Source organism: Pelobates fuscus, chromosome 10, assembly GCF_036172605.1.
Source record: "Pelobates fuscus isolate aPelFus1 chromosome 10, aPelFus1.pri, whole genome shotgun sequence".
NCBI lineage: Eukaryota > Metazoa > Chordata > Amphibia > Anura > Pelobatidae > Pelobates > Pelobates fuscus.
In genome coordinates, this window is record NC_086326.1 from 39768870 (window position 1) to 39782947 (window position 14078).

Consider the following 14078-nt stretch of genomic DNA (forward strand, 5'->3'; position numbering starts at 1 on the left):
GTAAAACCATGCTAGGTCCCTGGTGGAAATCCTACTTCTTCGTCAACTTAACCTGAGCTACATCAGCCAAAAATGCACTTTGTACACTTACCTTGCAAGTCCTACCATCAATGACACTCAGATCTTCTTCAAACTCTTCCCCCAGCGTGAAGTCCATGATGTAATTTCGGAAGGTGCTAAGTGTTCGTATGATCATGTGATTGCCATCCACCACAAACTCTTTTTCTGGACGTAGAAGGAGGACTATCTTCCTTAGAGCAATGTTTATATCTAGGCAGCAAGAAATAGGCACATTGATAAAAAAAAAAAAAAAACACATTCCCTTTTTCTTGAATCACAGAGTTCCCAATATTCCACATTCATTCTTTACTCAATTGCATAGACTTTAACATGTCACATCGCTTCATTACTCAATCTCAGGATCCCCAAAATGTCACTTTAGTTCGTTACACAGGTTCCCAAATATATCAGATTGATAAAATACAGAAAAATGGACAAGGTTTCAATGTTTCTGTAATGAAGTAGAAATGATGTCTGCATACACTTAATGTGAGGGGAAACCCTCAATATCCACTAGAGTTGAAAATTAGTTTTTAGAAGAATCGCAATTCGGACAAAAGCTGTCTCTTTCGTTCATTCATCTAAATTCCAAATGGCACAATGGAAGAATGAACTAATGAACAAATCGCACAAAACAAATTTCTTCCCTAATTTGGTACTGTTAAATATGGCAATCCCACATAAGAGTACCATATTAGGGACTTTTCTACTCATCTAAACCACTGAAAAATCACGGCCTTCCTTTCATCCTAATGAAAACTTTGAAACCAAAATATTGGACGAGTTTCGTCAGAAGCTATTTGACTAATGGCCGAATTTCCTTTCGGACAGAACAACATTTATTTTCCTCCAAATTAATTTCAGTCTAATTTAAGTCTCATATCCACACACAAAATAGAAAACAATAATAAAATATAATATATGTAATATATGATACATTGACACATTACATTAACATTTTATGCTGATCCGTTACTCAATCTCACGGTCCCCAACATGTCATATTGCCTCATTACTCAATCTCATGGTCCAAAAGACTTTGTAAAGGCTTGTTTGTCAATCTTAAGTAGCCGTCATGCCCCATTTATGTCATCGTTGCTGGATCCTCCATTTGTGAAATTAGACCGTCTAATACTGTGTCTGCCCCTCTTGGGTGCATGCATTACGCTGGTCACTACATCCTTCTAAGGACTCGTCTGCCCCCTTAGGTTAGCAACTTACTTATTGCTTTGAGATAATCCTCCATATTTTCCTGAGACACGAGAGCATAGCGACCATTCAGATCTGTCATTGTGGCACCTTGACCTTCGTTCTTCACTCACTTTAGGCAATGTCCAATGTGTGTGGGTCTCACTTACACTCACATTCACTTTACTCTTTCTAATTCATTATCTGACCTATCTGTCCTTTGTAAATCCCACCATTAGTCTCTCTTATTTCTATGAAAGTATTTATTTATATGGAGACAATTATTCTCTTCCACACACCTAACCCTCTAAAAATATATCTGCCTGTTTGTCTCACTCTCTGTCTGTCTCACTATATCACTCCATCTCTGTCTGTCACTCTGTTTCTCCCAATCGCTATCTCTCTCTCTTTAATGTTTGGTAATCCCTATTATGCTTCTGTCAGGCCTGAAATATAATCTCAGATTATACTAAAAGGGAATAACCACATTAACCCTGCGTTTCCTGGACAGCACTTTACTATTTTTGTGTCTGTGTACACATAATATCTTAACTCTAATATATATAAATATAGTAAATGAAGGCATTCAAATGAAAAATGATTGTGATGTATTAAAAAATAAATTAGACACACCTGTGTCTGTTTTGTGGAACAGCTCTCTATCATGTTGAATAAAAAATAATAATTTTATAATAAATGTTTCTTTAGAGTTAATATATTCCTCGGCGGATATAATAAGATTAGAAAATAATATTAAATAATCAATTGTAATGTTTAAAGCAGAGGTCTCTCCGCTAGTATTTGTACATGTAGGAAGACAGTGTAGGGTTAACTTAGACTGAAGAGAGAGTAAGTGAAGGGGGTAAGCATTATAGGAGGGGAGGAATTCGGGTGATTATGTAGTTATTTGATATGTTTTACTGATAAGATAAAATATCTGTCGGGATAATAAATCCTAGCATAAACATAGCATTGGAGAACCTTACTTCTCAATTCTCATATCAAAAACCTAATGAAATAGGGAGAAAGGGGATGATACTGCAATGGGGGACGGGAGGGGGCCCCTACAAGATTAATACTGACTAACATAATATTGCAAGTAAATATAGCACAACCTGCTGGTGTTTAACTAATGAGTTAACTCAATATACGCTGGCATTTCATAAATAATGACCTAGTGCTGCGTGCTGACTCCAAGCCAGTATATCCCACGCTAACTGCAGGATTAACCATAAAGAAACCCTAGGCAGCCACATTGTCCCAGGGGTGGACAGGGAACCCAGAGTCATAAATATCCTTGGCCCCATTAACCATCCTTATGTGATGAATGCAGGGGACGGGGGGGAAGCGTGGGTCAAACTGGTAACTTGCTAGTGCTGGGGCTACATGGGATCTTAAAGGAACACTCAGTGAACCACATCAAAATGAAGTTGTTATGGTGCCAGGAGTTACCTGGTACTTTTTTACCTATAAGGGTTAAACACTTTGCAAACGGTTTGGCAGGGGCACCAATGATTGGCTTTGACCAGTCTGCTGATGCTTTAAGCTAATCAGTATCTTCCCATTCATAAAAATAGATTTCAAAGGGTATGTACACAAGGTATAGGTGGTCTTTAATGTTTTATTTAGTGCTGTCATTTCCCATTTAATTTCCCATTGTTTATATTTAAATGAATGAATTAATATTAGAGACAACCTGGTATTGTTTATTGTGAAAAAAAAAATATTGATTTAAGAAGATTTATGTGTAATTTTTTTTATTTTTTTTTTATTGTGTATGTATGTGTTTTGTGTCCATGTGAATTGTCGGGGCAAAATAGACAAACTAGAAATATATTGCTGACTTGAAGAACTTTTCCTGTTGGACTTTTTTGGCCTAAAATTTTTAAATCACTTTGAATTCCTGACAAGTGGTGACAATTCCAGGATTTTGTAAATGACCCTGTGTGTTTATGCATTTGTCTGATTTGTAAGTATGACTGTATTATGAAGGTGCAGGTATGCATGATAACCAACAAAGTGAGTTATAAAATTGGAACAGGGTGGGTAAGTCTATGGGGTAAATGGTAATGCCCAAAAATAAGGGACACAACGGCCTAGATTGAAGGCATGCCAGATGACCATCGATCACAAACCAGCCCGATCCAGGACATCACATGCACAGAGCACTGTTAGCGCGTTCTGCCCATGGGCTGAAAGAGCTTGTGTTCCGTTTGCTTCGGATAATGTTGTGGTGTTTCCAGGTGTGGAAAACAAGGGAACAAGGAGAATGAAACAGACAGGTCCTACCAAACCTGGGACAGTTGAGGCATGTGTATTTGCCTAAGCATTTATCTGTATCTGTGTGTTCCTGTATGTTCCTGTATATTGATGTCCATTTAACTGCTCTGGGTGGGGAGTATCTCCTTATCTGTGTATTCCAGTTTGTGTGTTTGAATTATGTGACCATGTATGTGACTGGCGTCTAGATAGATGTCTATACTGTACCTGTGTGTGCCTAGATTTATTTGTATTTGTTTCTGTATGTGTTTATACTTGGGCGGGCGGGGTGTTCTTGTGTATTTGCGTACTTTCAAACCATGCGTCTCATGTGCTCCTTGGTGAAAAAGAAGTTGGGATTAGTGAATTATTCCTTTTTCTCTGTCTGATCCTAATCCCTCTACAACCTCTTGCTGCTCCCAGGATCTGGTTACTGAGAAACACACAGGAATTATACAGTGTTATGTAATCGCATGCACCTGCCTAATTTATTACCACCCTATAACTGTATATAACACATAGATCCACCATATACCTGTATATAACACATAGATCCATCCTATACCTGTATGTAGATTCATCTAGATGTAGATGCATCTAGATTCTCCCATTATCTATCTATCTATCTATCTATCTATCTATATGTCTGTCTGTCTCTGTCTGTCTGTCTTTGTCTGTCTGTCTATCTGCCTGTTTTTGAGCTCCTGTACTCTGGCTGAGTACCTCCGCCATGTCAGCTTCCTCGCTGCTACTAGGGACTCTGGAGCGCTTTAGACCAAGTTGCAGAAGCTTGACTGGGGTCTCTGAGGACCTCTGCCACCGGACCAGGCCGCAGCAGTTATACCTAATTTGTTTAAGTGTTTATCCCCTTTTTTCCCAATTGTATACTGTGATGGCTTTTTTTTTTAGGTGTTTTATTCTTTTTAGATGTTTTATTAACGTTTTAAGAATATTCCTTTTTTTAAATAGATGCAATAATATGTCTCTCTTTCTTTCCCCTAGTGAGCTTTTAGGTAAAAAAAAAAAATCTCTCTTATTTCTTTTTTTATGCTTGAGATTTTTTTTAGAGATTTCTTTCAGAATATATAACTTTGGTGATACATAACAATAAGCCTGTATTATTTTTTTTATATATAATTTATATTGCTTGTTACATTTTTTAGCTTTCAAAGAAAATTTGCCCTATGCGCTATTTAGGCAATATGCCACTACTAGTATTAAGGTGTGTTAATGTGTATTTGACCAATGGACCTGAGAGGAGGCTTAAATGAACACTATAGGGTCAGCAACACAAACATGTATTCCTGACCCTATTGTGTAAAACCACCATCTAGCCCCCTGGGCCCCTCATGCCTCCCTAAATATAGCAAAATCGTACTTGTATTCAAACCTGAAGCTGCTGGATCTGCCCTGTCTGCCTCAGACCAGCAAGCAGTATGCTGACATCATCAGAAGTGGTAGCCTGATCCAACCACAGTGCTTCTCCATAGGATTGGCTGAGACTGACAAGGAGGCAGATCAGGGGCAGAGCCAGCACAATTCAACCACAGCCCTGGCCAATCAGCATCTCCTCATGGAGATTAATTGAATCAATTAATCTCTATGAGGAAAGTTCAGTGTCTGCATGCAGAGGGAGAAGACACTGAATGTTTGGATGCATTTTAGGCAGCCATGACCCAAGAAGGATCTCGGACAGCCATCTAAGGAGTGTCCAGTGAAGTTATCACTAGGCTGTAATGTAAACACTGCATTTTCTCTGAAAAGTGTTTACAGCAAAATCCTGAAGGTAATGATTCTACTCACCAGAACAAATTCAATAAGCTGTAGTTGTTCTGGTGACTACAGTGTCCCTTTAACACACAGATTTAGTCATTTATGCAAGGAAAGGCTTTACCAATGGCCAATGATTATGTTGAAAGGTGGGCGGACTTTAAATACAGACTGGCAGGAGATGAGGAAGTGATCTGAGGAAGCCGATAGGCGAAACGCATCATCACGCACTTCCACGACACGTTGTCACGTGATCTGGATGCTAACCCCGCCTCCCTGAAGTGGCCGTGTGAGAGATCTGGAATATCTGAAGTTCTACAGTCGGTAGTGAACTGAATAGTGAAAAGACTCTACACAGCACATATTCGAAGGAAGAAGGTGGAGTGGGGACGTTCTTTTAAAGTGTTATGTGAATAAAGATTTACAACTGTACCCCTGGCTGGTGTCCTCTCCTGCATCATTGACCCTATTTGTGGTCTACACGCGCTGAAAGTTAGAGCAGGCTCATCTGCTCTCTATTTGTGAGTGCTTCTTTATATTTTACACTTGTAATTTTTTTTTTTTTTTTTTTTTAAAGATTGCCCTGTTCTTTTTCTGTTTTTTATCTTTGTGTATTAGCTCGGGTGATACAGAGCTGCCTGCAATTTTAGTGTTTTATAAAAACCTTTTCACTTGAAGCACTTTGTCACTAAAAATGTATGCACATTGACATTTTGTATATTTATATGCACTTTAATATAATATCATTTTGCACTGTTTTATAAAAATTGTAAAGTTTTACAGACACAGCGCACAGCGCACCTTCTTCGTTATTTTAGATTTGAAGAGTGTATTTATGGGCTATTGCACTTATGGGGTGCTGCTTTTTCATGTTTGCACAATAATTCGATACATCTTTTTTAATATTTTACTTGGACAATATTGTAGCGCCGCCTTTCACTTGATCTTTTTTGTACGTTTGGGCAGGAATTAATGCCTTTGTTCAATTCTATACACCACCAATGTAATCTATATATGTGGCTTTTGGCAGTCCATTTAACCCACCGTGACTATACATACGAAACAAAATGTATATATAGAGGAAATGATAGGGTGGAGCTAATTAGAACAAAACAGTTTAAATAGGGCAGGGCCAATCACATATAAACAGCATAGCATAGAGAAACAATGACAGAAAGAAACCGATAGATGGTGCTAACACTTTACATAAATATTGCAAGTGGTCTCTCTCTCTATTAATTATAACCAATAACAATGGTTATCTGGTCACGACAAATGTAGCAGTATAGCTAAGAATGAGTACTGAGCTTTTAAGCTTCAGAATATTCTAGATAAATTTTCGTGCAAAAATTTCACAAATAAACCTACTTACTATAGACCTTGTTTGGCCGGCTTCTATGCCTTCTGTATTGATGATTACAGTGTTTGATAGATTTCTGGCCTTCCCACTGGATATATATTCCCTAAGTACAGCTCTGAGCTCGGTTTGTTATTCATGATAACATGAATGAAGCTACTCACATATATAGAAACAAATGGCTATGCAAGTACCAGTCGACCATGCATGTTAGGGGCTGAGGTCTTATATAATACTTACAGATTTGTTTTCCATAATATACCCCACATCTTCATCATAGAGAAAAGAGACATCTTGGTGAAGTTAAGGTGATACATAGTGATTTTTTGTTTCTGCAAATTCTCCTTACATTTTTCATTATGCAAAAACTAATAACTTTTAGTTTTGATTGTTACTTTTTGATATTATCATGCTCTTTGTGAGATAATGTATTAGCAGTAGAAAGAGGGAAGTGCTCATGCCATTGTACAGAACACTGGTGAGACCTCACTTGGAGTATTGTACGCAGTACTGGAGACCGTATCTCCAGAAGGATACTGATACTTTAGAGAGAGTTCAGAGAAGGCCTACTAAACTGGTTCAGGGATTGCAGGATAAAACTTACCAGGAAAGGTTAAAGGATCTTAACATGTATAGCTTGGAGGAAAGACGAGACAGGGGGGATATGATAGAAACATTTAAATACATAAAGGGAATCAACACAGTAAAGGAGGAGACTATATTTAAAAGAAGAAAAACTACCACAACAAGAGGACATAGTCTTACATTAGAGGGACAAAGGTTTAAAAATAATATCAGGAAGTATTACTTTACTGAGAGGTAGTGGATGCATGGAATATCCTTCCAGCTGAAGTGGTAGAGGTTAACACAGTAAAGCAGTTTAAGCATGCCTGGGATAGGCATAAGGCTATCCTAGCTATAAGATAAGGGACTAATTAGGGACTAATTAAAAGTATTTAGAAAATTGGGCAGACTAGATGGGCCGAATGGTTCTTATCTGCCATCACATTCTATGTTTCTATTTTTAATGTTGTACTTTAAGCATGAAATGTGTTCTTGTAACCGGTATACACCCGCATATCTTATATATATATATAAAAAAAAGATCTAAGCCAGTTTAACCCCTTAACCCCTTAAGGACCAAACTTCTGGAATAAAAGGGAATCATGACGTGTCACACATGTCATGTGTCCTTAAGGGGTTAAGGACCAAACTTCTAGAATAAAAGGGAATCGTGACATGTCACACATGTCATGTGTCCTTAAGGGGTTAAACATATTCATGGACAATGCATTTTATATCAACATTTGCATTTCTCTGCATTTATATCAGTGATGCAAATGTTGCTCTCTGCAAGGGTTAGCAAACTCAGTAGTAGGCAGTTTGTGAATACTTAGTGACGGTTTACAGCAGGTTTCCCCAAACTCCGGCCCTCCAGATGTTGCTGAACTACAATTCCCATGATTCTATGAATGAAATAGATCGGCTGAGAATTATGGGAGTTGCAGTTCAGCAACATCTGGAGGGCCGGAGTTTGGGGAAGCCTGGTTTACGGCAAGGGATGGGAGGGAGGTAAAGCAGGTGCACAGACTCAGCAAATCGCACAGTGTATGTACCTGGAATTCCCATTTTGTACTGCTGAACTGCATAACCCATAAACCTCTGCTGCTTCACATGAATTTATGGGATGTGTGCTCAGCACCCTGATTGACAATAAACAGAAAAATAAAAATCCCAGAGATTCAAATACAATAATATATATAATCAATGGCATGCTGGTGTCTCCCTTTAAATACTTCCAATTACTTTTATTCCGAGATTTTTTTTTCTTCTTTATAGAGACGACAGCATTAATTCTAGACCCAGCTCTCCAAACCCCTAATCCGTCCTTCGTACAGCACTTTGTCATCCATGCATTAATCTCACTAAGCTCCTGCTGCCTGCCTGCTCTAGTGTGTGGCGCTGGTAGTAATTCTCAATGCACTACCTTGGAGGTCTTTTCTCTCTTATTGTATCTTAGTGCCCTAAAACCATCTCAGTATTTTATATAATCCTATGTGGGGAGTATATGTGAGCGAATCTCAGTCTGAGAGGGCCAGAGTGGGGAGATTTGAGGAGGGTTTAGGACGGAGGACTAGAAATGAACAATGTGACCGTAATGTGGGAATTGTAAGGAATTTAAAGTGAATTTCAAATTAGTTAGATAAGCTGGAAAAAAAATCTACAATCTATAGGGAAGCATTTGATTGAACGGTTCTACCAGCTCAGAGCGCATGCGTGAACTGCACTGGGTAGGGATGGGATGGAAAGAGGAGTGAGGGAGGATTTTTTTTTTTAAATTAAAAAATCTATAAAAAGATGCGCACTAGCGACAGACAGATTTTTTGCACAGAATTGACACTAGCAACTAGCCCCCAGCACAAAAGTGCAAATATCTCCGTATGTGCAGCATTTTAGGTAAAAATGCTGCTCATACAGTCTCTTGCCACCATGACCACTTCAAAAATTGGAAGTGGTCATGGTGCCTTGGACAACTCTTTGAATGTGAAATCACTTTGAATTCTCACTTTATTGAATACCCTGTATGACTTCCCTAAACTAGAGACTTTAGAGAATAACCCAGAGTATTGAATTCAAAGTATGAATATAAATCTCAAATAAAGCAAAATTTCATAAAAATACCTGAGAGGGTTGTTACAAGTGAACAGACTGCAAATACAGAGACACATACAATGCCCTTTCCTGTATCATTAACACAACTCTAGTCTTTAAGCTTGTCCTCGTCAAGCTATTGTTCCTGTAAAAAAATTTTAAATGTCTCTCGTTTATTGTTAATTTTCGCCCTTTTATAATATTGCTGGATCAATGTCATTTGTGCTTTAGAGAATGTAGGCTGAAATGCACTTTTTGTCACATGTGGTGGCAGCATAAATGGGTTGGCTTAGTTTGGAGAGGGTGCTTTTTACTTTTGGCGATGTAATCTTCTTACTCCTATATAAATAAAAATCGATTAAAATCTCTCTCTATATATATGTATATTATCTTAAAGCATCACTATTGGGACCTTTGCAAGTACCCCACAAGGTGATTTGCCTGCTCGTATGGAAGGTGTCGTTGGGTTTGCAGTTAGGGAGATACCCTCACCTTACCTCTCCCTCCACGGCACTGCCATGTTCTTGTCTCTTGTGATTTCATCAGCCAGGAGCCATTGCCGCTATTGGGTGTATTAAGAGTCACGCAGCAAGGCCGCTAGACATTCAATAGATTATCTCGCACATACACAATAAGGTGCCATTGGCATTTATTGCGGTTCTGGTGGCTTGATACCTGTTCCCATCAGCAGACGCGACTAATGGCTGTTGGTGTTCAGCTGAAACTCTCAGCCAATGAGCTGTCCCTGCATGGCAGGATTTAGCTCTGGAGAGCTAATGGAAGCTCCACGCAGGAGTTTAAGGAGGTAGTGAATGGCGCCCAGCGGACACCAGGTAAATTGTCAAACCATTTCTTGAAATAAACCATTGACAATTCTAGATTGCACCTTTTAACTTTAATATTTTATCTTAACTATTTATATATGGGCCACTACCAATTTTGTCGCTGCTACATCAATTAATATGTAGAATATTTTTTAAAATGACCCCCAAGTCCAACTTGTTACTCTATATCCCAATAAACTCAGCAACCCTGCCTTTGTCAGCATGTAATTGATTCACACAGGAGATTAGTGATGTGTAATATAGGCCTGGCTGGGTCTAATTGGAAACCATACCACACTAATCTAACACTTTCCAGGAAAGTAATGCATCGGTCTTGAGCCGAGATAGGGAACAGTGACTGTTACGGACCACCTGGCACCCCGACTGGGTACCTCCGCAAATCGATGCTTCCTAGCTGACACTGAGGACCATAAGCACCGCACTGGACACCATAAGCACCGTAGACCCCACGAACAGCCGCAGCTTGGTTGTTGTCTCGCCGTCCCTTCCCGTTCTGGACCAAACTCTTGGATCCAGGGACTCAGTGGGAAGGCCTCTCCTCCAAGAGAGTATAGCTGTGAAGCTCTTACAAGAGCTAGTGGTATAGCTGTAAAGCAGGTTCCCTACATTCACGAGACCAAGCTACGTGTTGAGGGTTAAGCAGGAATGGTTTAATGGTAGCCGCACTGGCCTTTTAATTACAGTCCCCATGCAAGGGGTACGCCCACATGGACCTTGTTGGGGACAGGGACACAAACTTACAAACCAATGATAACACTTTTACAATGTATGACACTCCCACATACAATACAATAAGCCTTCTTCTTTACTTAGGAGATAATTGAGTCAAGTAATATACTAAACTCAATTATCTCCAAACGCAAAAAACACTTTTTTCTAAAAAGTCCCAAAGGTACCCCAAAACACATAGTATCCCCACAAATGTTACATCCCCTGATACCCCTTATCTGGGTGACCAACATATCCACAAATCACCCAGATCAGTTCAGGGGTTCAGAAATGTCATGGAAGTCATAGTTTTTACCAACCGCAGGCATGGTCCCATAGCCGAAATTAGTTCCACAGAATCGCAGCTAAGTGCCGCTGGGGAACCGACCAGGAACTGCAAAGTTTTCATGCTGAAAATAGTTCCAGGGCATTCGCGGCTAAGTCCCCCTGAAGTCTATTTGCGGTTTTGGTCCATGTGAACAAGATGGCCGCCACCACGTGTTCAAATGTCGTTTCTAGTGGCTTTGAAAGTTTGAATGGTTCCTGTTACCAGCCCAAGAGACACAAATAGTGTTTCCCATTAGGGTTTAACACAGGGGCCATAGTCACAGGGTAGGAGGCTGGCAAGTATGCCCATCCAAGGACCCGTGACGAGGTCCAGTTCGTCACAGTGACAAAGGGCAGCATTTGCTGTATGTCCAGGGAATGATGAAATCATTAGCATTAAATATAATGAACAGGCCCTGGGGGATCCTTCATTCCAAAGCTAAATATCCTTCTTGTGTTCATTTAAAAGAAAAGCCATCCTAACTATGTAGTTTCCACAAGAGCATTAATGATGTTTAAGGTTAGCTGTGGTGCATTAATTGTGTTTAGGGTTCGTATGATCCGTTACCAATACTTAGGGTTAGACACAGTGCATAAATGATGTTTAGAATTAGATATAGAACATTAATGATGTTAAAGGTTAAGCATAGGACTGATGGAATTAGCTGTAATGGATGTGGGGAGCGGTGCCTGGCAGACCCAAGGTAAGAAGTCAAACTGTAAAATTTTCACAGTTTGACCATTTTACCCCTAAAAATTTTAGATTTATTGTTAAACAAATGCAATTCGTGGTTTTAGCAAATCAACCCCATTGTGTTTCATTGAGTTTGTGTGAATTGGCATAAACAAAAAACAAAGCAGATATAGATCCAACTGTTCATACAACATCTGTGTGTGTGGGTGTGTTTTGTGTATATAAATATGTCAATTTTGAATTAAAATGCTAACTGTCTGCATGTGACTGTAGGTGTCCGCACACATCTACATGCATTTCTTGACATTCATAAAAATGTATACAAGTGCATGTGTCTGTGTGTATATGTGATTTTCTGCCTGTGTAATTATGTGTATCTGTGTTTGTCTGCGTGTTATTTGTAAATACATGCCTGTGCATGTGTGTAAATCTGTATATATGTGTTTCTGTATGTGCCTGAATATATGCATCTGCGTGTGTAAATATACAGGTATGTTTTTGCCTGTATATGTGTATATTGGAGCTCATGTGACTGTATCTTTGTATTTGTAAATGTGTGTATATATATATATATATAAAAGTATCTGTGTGTGTGTGTAAATATCTGTGTGTGTGTGTGTTTGTGTTTGTGTATCTCTGTATATCACTGTTTGTGTATCTGTGTATTTCAGGATGTGCACATATGTGTACCTGCTTTGGTTATGTGTGTGTGTGTGTGTGTGTGTGTGTGGTGTCTGTATTTTGTGTGTGTGAGTACCAGTGTGATTGTGTTGTCCCTGTGCCCTCCATCACCCCTTGGCACATCTGCCACTGAATAGGGGGGGGTGAGGGGCCCACCCACAGACAGTAATGTAGGTAGACAGACTGTAATATGGTGGGTGGGGGATAGGGAGGGAGAGAGCTATTGAGAGGACAAGAAACACAAGGTAAGACCCCCCCTGCCCCCTCCTGCAGCAGCTCTCTGATTGGCTGCCCTGAGCTGCCACTCTTCAGCTGATGTCATCCTGCAGTGCTAGCAGAATCAGCTCCATCCTAAGGACATTATACAGACCCTCCCCTGGAGCAGAGCTTTTCCCCTGAAGCAGAGCATCCCCAGCAGCACAGCATCCTCCAAAAAGCAGAGCCTCTCCCTCTGGTGGAGAGCATCTTCATCATTACCCCTCTGGAGCAGAGCATCCCAAGCAACACTGCATCATCCAAAAGCAGAGCCTCTCCTTGTGAAGCAGAGCATCCTAATCATTGACCCCCTGCAACAGAGCATACTCATCAACCATCTGGAGCAGAGCATCCCTTTGGGAAAAAAAACTAAACATTAAGGACAACACATTAGCCCATCTACCCCAGCAGAGCATCACCTATAAATGCAGAGACCCTCCTACAACTAGCAGAGCAACTTCAACAGCAGAGCATCCCCCACCTGGAGCAGAGCTTCTTCCATTAAAGGTGGAAACCGAGATCAGAGTGCAGAGCTATTTTTTTAAGAGCAGAGCATCTCCTCTTGAAGCTGGACACCCCAAGCAGAGTGCAGAGCATTTTTGGAGGGCAGAGCATCTTCCCTTGAAACAAACATCCTCCTGAGCATCCTTCTTATCAGAGCATCCTCCCAGAGCAGAGCATCACTGCAGAGCATTTCATGTTGATAATATCTTCCCAGAACAGACCGTCCCAGACTGCAGAGCATCCGCCAGAGCCATAGCAGAGCAAATTCTATTGCAGAGCATCTTCCAGGACAGACACCGGAGAGAAACAGGGATCCCCATTGGGAGGTAATTGGGACAGCTCTAGAGAGACTGCACAGAGAGTCAGACAGTAATGATACATCTCAAAAAGACAGCACAGACAGAGACATCCCAGAAAGACCGCACACAGAGATACAGCACAGACAGAGAGCACATCCCAGAGACAGCACAGAAAGAGAGAGAATGACATCTCGGAAAGACAGCCCAGAAAGACAGCCCAGACAGAGACATCCCAGAAAGACAGTACTGAGACATCAAAGAAATGCAGCACAGAGAGAGAGACATCACAGCACTGACAGAGAGAAAAATACATACCCAAAAGACAGCACACAAATACAACAGAAAGAGAGATCCCAAAAAGACAGTCCTGAGACATCCTGTAAAGGCAGCACAGAGAGACATCAGGAAGCACCACATAGAGATACACATCCCAGAGAGAGAGAGAGAGAGAGACCCCAGCAAGATAATACTTAGAAATC

General features: G+C 40.2%; 2 protein-coding genes across 9 annotated transcripts in view; one reads left to right on the plus strand and one right to left on the minus strand.

Moving 5' to 3' along the window:
• Nucleotides 1-14078, minus strand: part of RBP5 (retinol binding protein 5) — a 37197-nt gene that overhangs the window by 8610 nt on the left and 14509 nt on the right. For 7 of the 8 annotated variants that reach the window (XR_010085749.1, XR_010085744.1, XR_010085745.1 and 4 more), the window contains exons 1-2: nucleotides 1282-1639; nucleotides 92-270 (exon numbers count right to left, since the gene is read on the minus strand). Coding sequence is in view for 2 of the 8 variants with exons in the window: in XM_063435205.1 (XP_063291275.1) it covers nucleotides 92-270; nucleotides 1282-1351 (249 nt within the window). In the remaining 6 variants the exon portion in view is untranslated. Of the gene's footprint in view, nucleotides 1-91; nucleotides 271-1281; nucleotides 1640-14078 lie in introns of those variants that run through there. The other variant, XM_063435206.1, reaches the window with a different exon arrangement.
• The window catches only part of CLSTN3 (calsyntenin 3), a 63191-nt gene continuing 61941 nt past the window's right edge, over nucleotides 12829-14078 (plus strand). The window contains exon 1 of the mRNA XM_063435192.1: nucleotides 12829-13626. The gene's annotated coding sequence lies outside the window, so the exon portion shown is untranslated. The remainder of the gene's footprint in view (nucleotides 13627-14078) is intronic.